Below are 13207 nucleotides of genomic sequence, written 5' to 3'. Positions count from 1 at the left end.
TCTGCCCACCATCTGACCCGTCCGTGCCACTTTAAGAAATTCCAACAAGATTTTTTTTGCCATCCACGCTCATTTTGCTATCAAAGCCCTTCAAGTTGTATTTCTGTGTGTCGTTTGAGTTTTGTTATGTCACTAGATTTAAACTTATGGTGTGTTACACTGATTGAGCTAATAAACAGTAGTGACTGGCACTTTAACACACTGACCTACTTAACACACGACGGGCACAGAGCGCTCAACTGCTCTCCCCATTTACCCAGAAGTCTTTTTTTTTTTTTTTTACACAGTTTGATGTCATGTTCACATTGTGTCAGCACAAACTAGTGTGTAATTTAAGCCCAAGATTGATGTGGAGTATATACTTGGACTTATCACTGGATCTGGACTGGAGGTGATTTGTGTGAAAACGTGTTGTACGGTTATACTTTCTGCTGTTCAGACACATCACTCAGCCGAACTGTAACCCATTACGCCCAGCCGGCTCCATTAAATTAGGCTGAATTGAATTTGCCTGTCTTGTTTTCTTCTCTCATGTTGATTCTTAAAGTGTTTCCTGTCTGAAATGATCATGCCAGCAATGATGAGATGGTTTTTGCTTTTTAAATGTGCTTTTTGAATGACGGTGGATTGGATTTTTGCATTATTGTTTACACTTCACAGGTTATTTACACTTCTGTTCAAAAGTTTGGGTTTTTAAAAAGAAATTATTACTTCCTGCATGCAAATAATGCATTAAATTGATCAAAAGTGGTCATAAAGACATTTCTAATATTACAAAAGATTCTTTTGAACTTTCTGTTCATCAGAGAATTCTGGAAAATGTATGGCGGTTTCACAAAAAGCAAATCAGCATATTAGAATGATTTCTTAAGGATCGTGTGTCACTAAAGACAGAGAGAAATAATGCTAAAAAATTCAGCTTTGCATCAGAGAAATAAATTCAATTTTTAAATGTATTCAAATAGAAATCATTTATTTTAAATTGAAATAATCTTTCACAATATTACTGTTTTGACTGTATTTTTAAACAATTAAATGCAGCCTTGAATGATTTCTGAAGGATCACGTGACACTGAAGATTAGAGTAATGATGCTGAAAATTCAGCTTTATATCACAGAAATTAATTATATTTTAAAATATATTCAAACAGCAATAATTTATTTTAAATTGTAAAAATATTTCTGTTTTACTGTATTTTTGATCAAATAATTGCAACCTTGAATGATTTCTGAAGGATCATGTGACACTGAACACTGGAATAATGATGCTGAAAATTCAGCTTTGCATTACAGAAATTACATTTTCTAATTTATTATAAATTGTAATAATATTTCAAAATATTACTGTTTTTACTGCATTTTTGATCAAATAAATGCAACCTTGGTGAGCAATAAGAGACTTCTTTTAGAAACATTAAATATTACTGACCCCAAACTTTTGAACAAAATTGTTTTTGTTTTCCTGTATTATTTTTTCTAATTGTTGTGGTGGCTTCATTCACATTTTGTTCTGTAGAAAACATTTCATCATCCTGCAAAATCTTCTGTTAAAACTTTTTCAGAAATTCAGGAATTGTGACTTTTTTGGTTGTTTATTTGTAATGACTCACATTGTTTTATTTTCTTCCCAAAGCCAATTTTATTCACATTTGCGACCCTGATGTGAACTTACTGTATTGTACACATGCTGCTGTTGCTTCACAAACCTCTGGCAATGAAAGAGAGAGTGGTTTCAACTCAATTTCAACTCTAACCAGTCTGAAAACAAGTCTCATTTTGGCCAAAATCTACTCAAATAAAACCAATAACAAGCTATCGGTTGTAACCGATAAAGAACACCAGGCATGGTTTACTCCCTTTATTCAGATTCTCCGAATCAAAGCGAGTCTGCACTCTCTCTTTCTGTCAGGCCAGTCCACCGCCAGTCCACGGCTTCTAACCAAGAGTCTGTCCCTTGAGCCAGGCCCCTGCCTCGGAGCCCACGAGACCCCACAGCGCCTCTGCTCTGACCCTGGACCCCTGGAACCACAGCACTGCAATGGCACAAGTGAGAACGGACCACAGGACGTCCCGCCTCCACCCCCTAAAACACGCCCACCTTTACCTGGGCCAAAGCCTCAAGGTACGTTCTGTACATTTAAAGAGATAGTTCACCCACAAATGAAACTTCTATTATTATTTACGCACCAACATGACACAAAATAAAGTATTTTGAAGAATGGCACAGCTATTTGTTTCTGAATAATTCACAAATACAGTTATACACAGGACGTCAAGTTCTAAAAATGGCAAAAAGGCAACTTACATGCCATACTTCAAATGTTGTGATACCATAAAATAGCTTAGTTTGAGGAATGGTGGTAAATGTGTTGTTATTTATTTAAATATGCACATATGCAAATAAGATTCAAGAGCTACAGTACCATTTAGAAGTATGTGGTCTGCAAGATTTTTTAAATTTTTTTGAAATACATCTCTTATGTGCTGCATTTATTTGGTCAGAAAAACAGTAAAAACAATGAATTATTATTACAGTTTAAATAAACAGTTTCCTATCTGAATATCCTGTAAATATAATATTTCTATCCTGTAAATTTTGTGACACTGAAGACTGGAGCAACGATGCTGAAAATTCAGCTTTGATCACAGGAATAACTTACATTTTAAAATATATTCAATTGGAAAATAGTTATTTTAAATAATAAAAAAAATTCAATTTTTTACCGTTTTTTTCTGTACTTTGGATCAAATAATTGCAGGCTTGGTGAGCAGAAGAATCTTCTTTAAAAAAAAAATAAAAATCTTACTGTTCAAAAACTTTTGAATGGTAGTGTAAGTTAAAAATAAAACAAACATTAAAAAAATCTTTTGAACGATGTATGTTTTATGCATATTTACTTGTAACTAAATTGTCACCGTTATTTTAATGTTTACTTTATTCTCTTTGACCTCATGAATAATTTATGATATAATATAATATGCAATTATGATAGAATCTAATAAAAGCACTTGTTATTCTCTGCTGTTCCAGTTTAATATCCATGTCTGTCTGTGGTGCGGTCATGTGATCGTGCACCAGTCTCACTGTATTGATTTGCGTATTGATTTTGTCTCGTTCAGTGCCCCCAAAACCCCCTCATCTACAGCAGCAGAGCGCTCGGCGGCCACGCCCCCCGGACAAACCCCTCCCACCTCCGCCCTCCCGCCCACTCCCTGCCGACCCCCGCCAATCACGAGCCACCTTACCCAGAGCAGAGGGAAGCTCCTCCCCCACTTGCGTCCTCTCGCTCATCGAGAAGTTTGAGAGGTGAGAGATCACAGTCGAGCGCTTGTCATTGGAGCCGCTTTTTAGATTATGGTAGATTTTATTATTCATAACTACAGATTTGGTGTTCTCAAGTAATGATATCTCCATTTGTTGATCACAGGTAAACAAGAAATTATCTTTCTTCTTATATACTTGTCTTGTTTTAGACAATATAGCTAGAGTTTCTTATTTTGAGCCATACATCTTACTAAATATATATATTCTTTAGTTTTAAATTTGAGGTAAAACAAAATGTACTTCAGAAGCATAATTGCATAATATATTGAAACCTTTAGCTATAGGTTGTTCATTTTAAGCATTCATCTTATTAAATTTTTTAAAATTTTTATTACGTACATTTTAAACGTAAGGTAAATTTGAGGTAAAACTAAATATGTAAGAAGCAGAATTAAGATATATTAAGACTTTTTTTTCCAGTCAATATATGTTCTTTTCAAACCATAAATCTTACTAAATGTTTATATATATAAAGTTTTTTTGTACATTTAATTTCTGAAATGTAATTTGCCAATGGCAAAGGAAAATTTAACCCAGGATTTTTAGCTGTTTTGCTACAAAAGTAAATTTATTTTGTACAATAAAAAAGACAAAGATACTCTTATTATATTATATTATATTATATTATTATTATTTTATTTATTTTTTATTATTATTTTATTTTTTCATTTATTTTATTTTATATTTTTTAATAAAGTCATAATGTGATATGTTTTAGATATTTATATACATGCGCTTAGAATTTTTTTAAGGATATTGAGATTTTAGAAAGACACAAGTACATTTATTTTTTTATTTTGAATTTTATTACTTATTATTTTATTTTGAATTTTTTATTTTATGTATTTCTTTTTTAATTAATTAATTTATTTATTTATTTATTATGTTTAGTTTTTTATTTATTATTATTTTATTTTTATTTATTTTTATATTTAATTTTAAATTTATTATTATTAAAATTTTTCATTTATTTTATTTTGCTCACAGTGTTATGTGTTTTAGATATTTATATACATGTGCTTAGAATTGTTTTTAATGATATTGAGAGTTTTATTTTTATTTATTTTATTTTTTATTTTATGTATTTCTTTTTTTATTTATTTATTTATTTATTTATTTATTATTACCTTTTATTTTCATTTTATTCATTATTATTTTATTATATTTAATTTTTTCATTTATTTTTTATTATTTTATTATATTCTATTTATTTTATTTTATTATATTTTGTTTTATTTTATTTCATTTATTTTCTTTTTTGTCATTTTGTGTATTACTTTTATTCAGAGTTTTATTAATTTTTTTTAACTTTTAATTTAATTTAATTTTTTCATTTATTTTATTATATTTTATTTTTCATTTCTCACAGTGTGTTGTGTTTTAGATATTTGTATACATATATTTACAGAATTCGTTTTTTTTTTTAGGGAGCAGATCATCGTGGTGCCAGATATCACTGGGGGAGTGATGTGCACCCCACGGATCCCCGAACAGCAGGCCGCTTCTGGGTCATTTAGCCCTCCACCCTCGGAGTTCATCCTTCCCTGCACGTCCCTTCAGGAACCACTAGAGGCACCGCTGGCAGAGGAGGAGGTCGAGAAAGAAGAAAAGGATGAGGACGAAGAGGTGGACGAAACCGAGGAGGATGACAGCGAACTCGGGGCGTCCTGCTCAGAAAAGCGTTTGTCTATGGAATCGGGCTACAGTGCCTCTGATAAACTGTTGGACACCATGGAAATGAGGGACCTTACAGCCAACCAATCAGAAATCCCCTCAGATCGCTTGTCCCTCCCACCATCACAGATGGATGGGAAGCTGGCCAATAGAGACAGTGGTATTGACAGCATCAGCTCGCCCTCACACAGCGAGGAGCTCTGCTTCGTCGGGGACGAGGATCGGGTCGGTCACGAGAGGGAGATTTGCCCCTGCAGCCCAGGGCCCGGGCTTCCTTGCGGCTATGCCGAGGGGCCCGAAGGAGAGGGGGCCAGCGGTGTGGAGGGCGGCAGAGACTCAGAGGGAGACAGCGATATGGAGGAGGGCAGCGGGGATGAGAGTGAGATGAACCCCATGGCCCTACAACCTCTGCCTAAAGCTGAACGACAAGACTCCACTGAGGTGAGGATTTATATATGTATTTATTACAGGAGAAGTTCACTTGCAGACCAAAAATTTACAGATGACAGTCATCCAAGATCTTCATGTCTTTACTTCTTCAGTCGTAAGGAAATTATGTTTTTTTGTGTGGACTTTTAAGGTGCTCCTGAGTTTGAACTTCCAAAATGCAGTTTAAATTCAGCTCTAAATGATCTCAGCTGAGGAATAAGGGTCTTATCTAGCAAAACGATTGGTTATTTTCTAAAAACATTGACAATTTATATACTTTTTAACCCTTAAATGCTTGTGTTGTCTAGCTCTGCATGTACTCTGTGTATTCCTGTTCAAGGCAGTTAGGGTATATCGAAAAACTCCCGTCTCATTTTCTCCTCCAACTTCAAAGTGTTTACAAAGTGAACGTGCAAAGAAGATCAAACGCTCTTTACAAAAAAAAGGGTAAAATGGCGATGTTCATGTTAACTAATGTAGTTAAGTAATGTTAACTAATGAACCTTAAAGTAAAGTGTTACCATTAAATATGATCTGTAATCTGTAATATAAAATTTTAAATGTTAAATATTTAGTCATTTTTATATCATATAATTTTATGATTATATGATTTTTTTTATTATTAAGGCGAGACACTGCAGGTGAATAGGGTAAAAAAATTTACTAATAGTTATTACCTTACTTACCCAGTTGATTGATTACATTGATAATTGCAAACATTTTTTGTATTACAAGTTTTCTAAAATGTTAGGTTTGAATATGCAAATGAGCCATTATTTAATGAAATATGCGCTAATTTGCATACATTTCTAGTACAAAAATCTAAACACTGGATGAAGTCAGTTCTTCTAAACAAATTCTTGTTTAATTTTTTTGACATATTAGAGTCAAATGTTTTTACAGAGGGAATTTTGGGTATCTCATTTGTCACAAGCTAATTCAGAATTTTTAAAAAAAAAAATCAAGCAAATTATATATGAACAAATCCCTCTGTAAAACCTTCAGAATATAGACAGGAATAAAAATGTAAAGTTTGATGTGTGTAAGTGCTACTGAAGTGGAGATTTATGGCTCAGTGTAGGAGAAAAAACTCATTTTGAAAAAACAGCCTTTAAAATATGCATTGTAATTGAAATCTATTGACACAAATAGATAAAGTGCTATAAAAGAAGCACTTAACAGTTTCTTTTGGGTGTTTTCTTCCCACTAGTTTGAAAAAAACACTTTATGAAAAACCAGTGCATAAAAAAAAAACTTGACAGTGTATAAAAAAACAGCATTTTTGCCTGCAGTGTCTCCCCTTAATTACCCAAAACCCTATGTATGAAAACAAGCATTTTTAATTGTTTATATGTAGTTGTCACAAACGGGACGACCAAGAGTGAGGATCCAAATGCAAGGCTTTATTTTGATGATCGTAGACAGGCAGACAGGGTCGAAAACACCAGCAAACATGAACAGCGAAGATAATCCAATAGCGTAATCCAATAAACAAGCGTGGGTCAAAATCCAAGTGGGCAGTCCAAATGAAACAATGAAATGAAAACAAGAAACTAGAAAACTAAGACTAAGACTGGGAAAACAAAAACAGAACTATGGCTAGGGAACAACAAGGAGACTAGGAAACCTGAGAGCAAAGGAAAACGCTTGGTAGAGTCCGCTGGAGCAAAACAATACTTCGCGATGTGTGTGTGTGATGAGCTGGCTTTTATGTCTGATAAACAGGAAGTAACCATAGAGGCAGCAGAGGGAGCAGCAACAGTCAGTGGGGGTAAGGGCTCCCTCTGCTGGCCTGGCGTGACATAGCCCCCCCCCAAGGAGCGGCTTCCAGACGCTCCAAAAAACAACAGGAGGAAACAGTCCAGGGGAGCGGTGGGGGGGCCAGGAGACTGAGGCAGAACAGGTTGGGCAAAGGCCCTCCAGAGCAGGGCAGGAGATTCAGGAGCCCTCCAGGGCAGGGCTGGAGGCAGAGCAGTCCTTTGAGGTGGAGCAAGAGTCTTAGGAGCCCTCCAGGGCGGAGCAGGAGGCTTAGCGACCCTCCGGGGCAGAGCAGGAAGCGTAGAAGCCCTCCAGGGCGGAGCCGAAGGCGGAGCAAGGGGTTTAGGAACCCTCCAGGGCGGAGCAGGAGGCGGAGCGGCCCTCCAGGGCAGAGCAGGAGGCGCAGGAGCCCTCCAGGGCGGAGCAGGAGGCGCAGGAACCCTCCAGGGCGGAGCAGAAGGCGCAGGAGCCCTCCAGGGCGGAGCAGGAGGCACAGGAGCCCTCCAGGGCGAATCAGGAGGCGCAGGAGCCCTCCAGGGCGGAACAGGAGGCGTAGAAGCCCTCCAGGGCGGAACAGGAGGCCGCATTATGGACTGGGACCTGGGGAGAACAGAGATAGAGGAGGCAGACAGAGCAAGGAGAGAAGTAGAGAGTTCATGGGAGAACGTGGCCTCCATAGCCGTGACCAGGCAGACGAGAACTTCAGGAACGACTTTCGTGGCAGTTCCTGGGCAGACAGAGACTTCTGGAACGGCCCCAGACGCCAAGACAGAGATGACAGGGAACCTAGGCGGTGCAGGCAGAGCAGGGAGTCTTGGCGGGGCAGACAGAGCAAGGGACCTTGGCGGAGCAGACAGAGCAAGGGACCTTGGCGGAACAGGCAGAGCAAGGAACCTTGGCGGAGCAGGTAGAGCAAGGAGTCCTGGCGGAGCAGATATAGCAGGGAACCCTGGCGGTGCTGGCAGAGCAGGGAGCACTGGCGGTGCTGGCAGAGCAGGGAGCACAGGCGATGCGGGCAGAGCGTGAAGCCTTGGCGGAGCGGGCAGAGCGTGAAGCCTTGGCGGAGCGGGCAGAGCGTGAAGCCTTGGCGGAGCGGGCAGAGCGTGAAGCCTTGGCGGAGCGGGCAGAGCGTGAAGCCTTGGCGGAGCGGGCAGAGCGTGAAGCCTTGGCGGAGCGGGCAGAGCGTGAAGCCTTGGCGGAGCGGGCAGAGCGTGAAGCCTTGGCGGAGCGGGCAGAGCGTGAAGCCTTGGCGGAGCGGGCAGAGCGTGAAGCCTTGGCGGAGCGGGCAGAGCGTGAAGCCTTGGCGGAGCGGGCAGAGCGTGAAGTTCCGCTATGTACGCCACCTCCGAAAGAGGTATAGGCGCAGCGGACATGCCTGTAGATGAGGTCTCCAGAACAAACTTGTGGGCAGACTCATGGGCCGAAGAGGCAACTGGGGCGCAGTGTGCAGCCCACACACTCAAAATGGCGATAGCCATAACAGGTAACACAGTTGGCAGAGGAATGCCCTCCGGGTCATTGGGCGTGGGGCTTGGGAGCGTTGGCTCTGTGTGACTTGGGAGCGTTGGTTCTGCATGGCTTGGCAGCGTTGGCTCTGCATGGCTTGGGAGCGTTGGCTCTGCATGGCTTGGGAGCGTTGGCTCTGCATGGCTTGGGAGCGTTGGCTCTGCATGGCTTGGGAGCGTTGGCTCTGCATGGCTTGGGAGCGTTGGCTCTGCATGGCTTGGGAGCGTTGGCTCTGCATGGCTTGGGAGTGAAGGCTCTGGATGCTCAGGGGAGATGTGACTTGGCAGTGAAGAAGTAGCTATGACCTGACTCGTCATGACAAGAGCAGCAGTGACTTGATTTGGCGTGAGAGGGACAGCTGTGGCTTGGCTTGGCGTGACAGGAGCAGCTGTGACTTGACTTGGCGTGACAGGAGCAGCTGTGACTTGACATGGCTTTGAGGGAGTGGTTGTGACTTGAGTTGGCTCTGCTGGGGCAGCGGCGGCTGGACATGATTCAGGTGGTACTGCTGTGTCTTGATGTGACGCTGTAAGCGCTGTGGTAACTTGCTTATCTTCTGGAAGTGTTGGGGTGTTTTGCCTTGACTCAGGATGTGCTGCTTGACTTGGCTCAGGAAGTGCTGCTTGACTTGGCTCAGGAGGAACAACTGCTGTAACTTGACTTGACTTGACAGGAGCATTAGCTGTAACTTGACTTGACCTTGCAGAGACAGCAGCCATGATGTGACTTGACTTGACAAGAACAGGAGCTGTGTCGTGACTTGACTGTACCGGAGCAGCAGACATGGCGTTAACAGGCGATGGTTTGGTTGACGTGGCGTTAGCAGATGCTGGCTCGGCTGATGTGGTGTTAGCAGGCGCTGGCTTGGCTGATGTGGCGTGAGCAGGCGCTGGCTTGGCTGACGTAGCATTAGCAGGCGTTGGCATCAGGATTATGGCTTGACGTGCAGGCTCTGGCGTGGCGGCCATCTTGGGTGCAGGCTCTGGCATGGCGGCCATCTTGGGTGCAGGCTCTGGCGAGGCGGCCATCTTGTGTGGTAGCTCTGGTGTGGCGGCCATCTTTGCAGCGGGCTCTGGCGTGGCGGCCATCTTTGCAGCAGGCTCTGGCGTGGCGGCCATCTTTGCAGCAGGCTCTGGCGTGGCGGCCATCTTGACCAGGAACTCAGGAACGGGAGCCATCTTGTGAACGGGCTTTGGGACGGTGGCCTTCTTGTGAACAGACTCGGGAAGGGCGGCCATCTTGGGAATTGGCTCAGGAACAGCAGCCATCATGTGATCAGGTTCGGGGATGGCGGCCATCTTGTGAACAGGCTTGGGGGTGGCAGCCATCTTGTGAACAGGCTCAGGAAAGGCGGCCATCTTGTGAGCAGGGTCTGGAAGAGCGGCCATCTTGTGAACAAGATCAGGAAGGGCGGCCATCTTGTGAACAGGATCAGGAAGGGCGGCCATCTTGTGAACAGGATCAGGAAGGGCGGCCATCTTGTGAGCAGGCTCAGGAAAGGCAGCCATCTTGTGAGCGGGGTCTGGAAGAGCAGCCATCTTGTGAACAGGATCTGGATGGGCGGCCATTTTGTGAACGGGTCTTGGGATGGCAGCCATCTTTTGAAGGGGCTCTGGGCTGGCAGACATCTTGTGCTGAGGCTCGGGGCTAGCAGACATCTTGTGCTGTGGCTCAGGACTAGCAAACATCTTGTGCTGAGGCTCGGGGCTAGCAGACATCTTGTGCTGTGGCTCAGAGTTAGCAGACATCTTGTGCTGAGGCTTTAAGCTGGCAGACATCTTGTGCTGTAGCTCCTCTAAAACACCCATAGTGAACGGAGAGCCAAACAACTGCAGTGCTAAATAAATGTATTGCTGGAGGGTCCAGCCAGGCTGGTGTAGTGGCATCAGGGAACCAAATGGCTCGGAAAGTCCACCACGAAAAAATATCATTAAACAGGCCTCATCCATTGAAGTAGCCTTTGCCAGTGTAATAAAATCCAAAATGTACTCCTCAATGGGACGCTCACCTTGACGGAGACGGATAATCTGGGTGGCTGGGTTCATGGTGAACTGCTGGTGGATAAAGCCGCTGGATCCGGGTGTGGCGAAGTATTCTGTCACAAACGGGACGACCAAGAGTGAGGATCCAAATGCAAGGCTTTATTTTGATGATCGTAGACAGGCAGACAGGGTCGAAAACACCAGCAAACATGAACAGCGAAGATAATCCAATAGCGTAATCCAATAAACAAGCGTGGGTCAAAATCCAAGTGGGCAGTCCAAATGAAACAATGAAATGAAAACAAGAAACTAGAAAACTAAGACTAAGACTGGGAAAACAAAAACAGAACTATGGCTAGGGAACAACAAGGAGACTAGGAAACCTGAGAGCAAAGGAAAACGCTTGGTAGAGTCCGCTGGAGCAAAACAATACTTCGCGATGTGTGTGTGTGATGAGCTGGCTTTTATGTCTGATAAACAGGAAGTAACCATAGAGGCAGCAGAGGGAGCAGCAACAGTCAGTGGGGGTAAGGGCTCCCTCTGCTGGCCTGGCGTGACAGTAGTATATATAAAAAAATTAAAATGATGTATATATATATATATATATATAATTTTTAAAATAATTTTTTAATGCACTACATCATATAATATACTATATACTATTTTTAATATTTAATAAAATGTTTTTTTTGTATAATTTATTTCTTTATTATTTAATTTTATTATTTATTCATTTATATTTATTTTTATTATTTATTTATATAACACGGCCATTCAGAATTTTAGGGTCAGTAAGATTTCATTTTATTTTAGATTACTCTTTTTTATTAAAACATTTTTTAAATTTTTTTAAATTATAAATTATTATTTGATTAAAAATCGTATATTTAGCGACAATGTAATAAATTGATCAGTGACTGTAAAGACATTTATAATTTTACTGAAGAGTTCAATTTTAATTAAATGATTTTTTTTTAAAAGAATCTTGGGGGGGGAAGTATCTTTTTAATTTTTTTATTTGTATTTGTTATTTTCAGTTATTTATATTTTATTAAAATAAATGCATCCTTGGTGAGCATAAGAAACTTGTTTCAAAATCACAACATTTTCAATTTATGCATCCTATATACTGTATGTGATCCTGGACCACAAAAACAGTCATAAGGGTAAATTTTTAGAAATTGAAATTTATACATCATCTAAAAGCTGAATAAATGTGACCCTGGACCACAAAACCAGTCATAAGGTTAAATTTGACAAAACTGAGATTTATACATCATATGAAAGCTCAATAAATAAGCTTTCTATTGATGTATGGTTTGTTAGGATAGGACAATATTTGTCTGAGATACATCTATTTGAAAATCAGAAATCTTAGGATGCAAAAAAATCAAAAAGACTGAGAAAATCACCTTTAAAGTTGTCCAAATTAGGTTCTTAACAATGCATATTACAAATCAAAAATTACATTTTGATATGTTTACAGTAGGAATTTTACAAAAAATCTTCATGGAACATGATCTTTACTTAATTTCTTAATGATTTTTGGCATAAAAGAAAAATCAAAAATTTTGACCCATGCAATGTATTTTTGGCTATTGCTACAAATATACCCCAGCGATTTAAGACTGGTTTTGTGGTCCAGGGTCACAAATAAGCTTTTTTAGGCTGAGATACAACTACTTAAAATCAGGAATCCAAAGGTGCAAAAAAAATCTATATATTTAGAAAATCACCTTTAAAGTTTTCCAAATGAAGTTCTTAGCAATGAAACATGATCTTTACTTAAAATCCTAATGATTTTTGGCATAAAAGAAAAATCGATAATTTTGACCCATACAATGTATTGTTTGCTATTGCTACAAATATACCCTTGCTATTTACTTTTTGTGGTGCAGGGTTACATATCTGAATGTTTTTACTGTCAGAATTACATCTCGACAAAAGCTAAACTTCAGCATGAGACTTTATTCTGCGTTCTTCAGTCCAACTTGTTGTCACAGGTTTGTTCAAACTCATTATTCCGCCAACATTTTCTCATTTTGCAGCTGTCAGTCCAGCAGCGGGTGTTTAACATTGCTAATGAGCTGCTGCATACGGAGAAGGCTTACGTGTCCAGACTGCACCTCCTGGACCAGGTGTTCTGCGCCCAGCTGATGGAGGAGGCCCGAGCACGCAGCTCCTTCCCCTGTGAGGTGGTCATGGGCATCTTCTCCAACATCTGCTCCATCTACTGCTTCCACCAGCAGTTCCTGCTGCCCGCGCTGGAGAAACGCATGGAGGAATGGTGAGAAAAAAAAAAGAAGAGTGATTTTAGTATGGTAAAATGGTAATGTTATTAATGTTTTATTTTGTCTTCAAGTCAAATTTATGTACAGAATCTGCAAAATGTTATTTTACCAAAATAAGAGAGATCATACAAAATGCATGTTACTGTTTATTTACTACTGACCTGAATAAGATATTTCACATTAAATATGTTTACATATAGTCCACAAGAGAAAATAATAGTTTAATTTATAAAAATCACCCT

At 40.3% G+C, this 13207-nt stretch overlaps 1 protein-coding gene across 1 annotated transcript in view; it reads left to right on the top strand.

The window, feature by feature from the left end:
- Window positions 1-4760: 4760 nt before the first annotated feature.
- The window catches only part of fgd1 (FYVE, RhoGEF and PH domain containing 1), a 28113-nt gene continuing 19666 nt past the window's right edge, over window positions 4761-13207 (top strand). Inside the window, exons 1-2 of the mRNA XM_073818869.1 lie at window positions 4761-5440; window positions 12723-12961. Coding sequence (XP_073674970.1) covers window positions 4793-5440; window positions 12723-12961 — 887 coding nt within the window. The 5' untranslated portion in view covers window positions 4761-4792. The remainder of the gene's footprint in view (window positions 5441-12722; window positions 12962-13207) is intronic.

This window comes from Garra rufa, chromosome 15 (genome assembly GCF_049309525.1).
Source record: "Garra rufa chromosome 15, GarRuf1.0, whole genome shotgun sequence".
NCBI classification, from domain to species: domain Eukaryota; kingdom Metazoa; phylum Chordata; class Actinopteri; order Cypriniformes; family Cyprinidae; genus Garra; species Garra rufa.
Note: the sequence above shows the minus strand (reverse complement) of the source record. Positions and strands in the feature narration are given on the sequence as shown.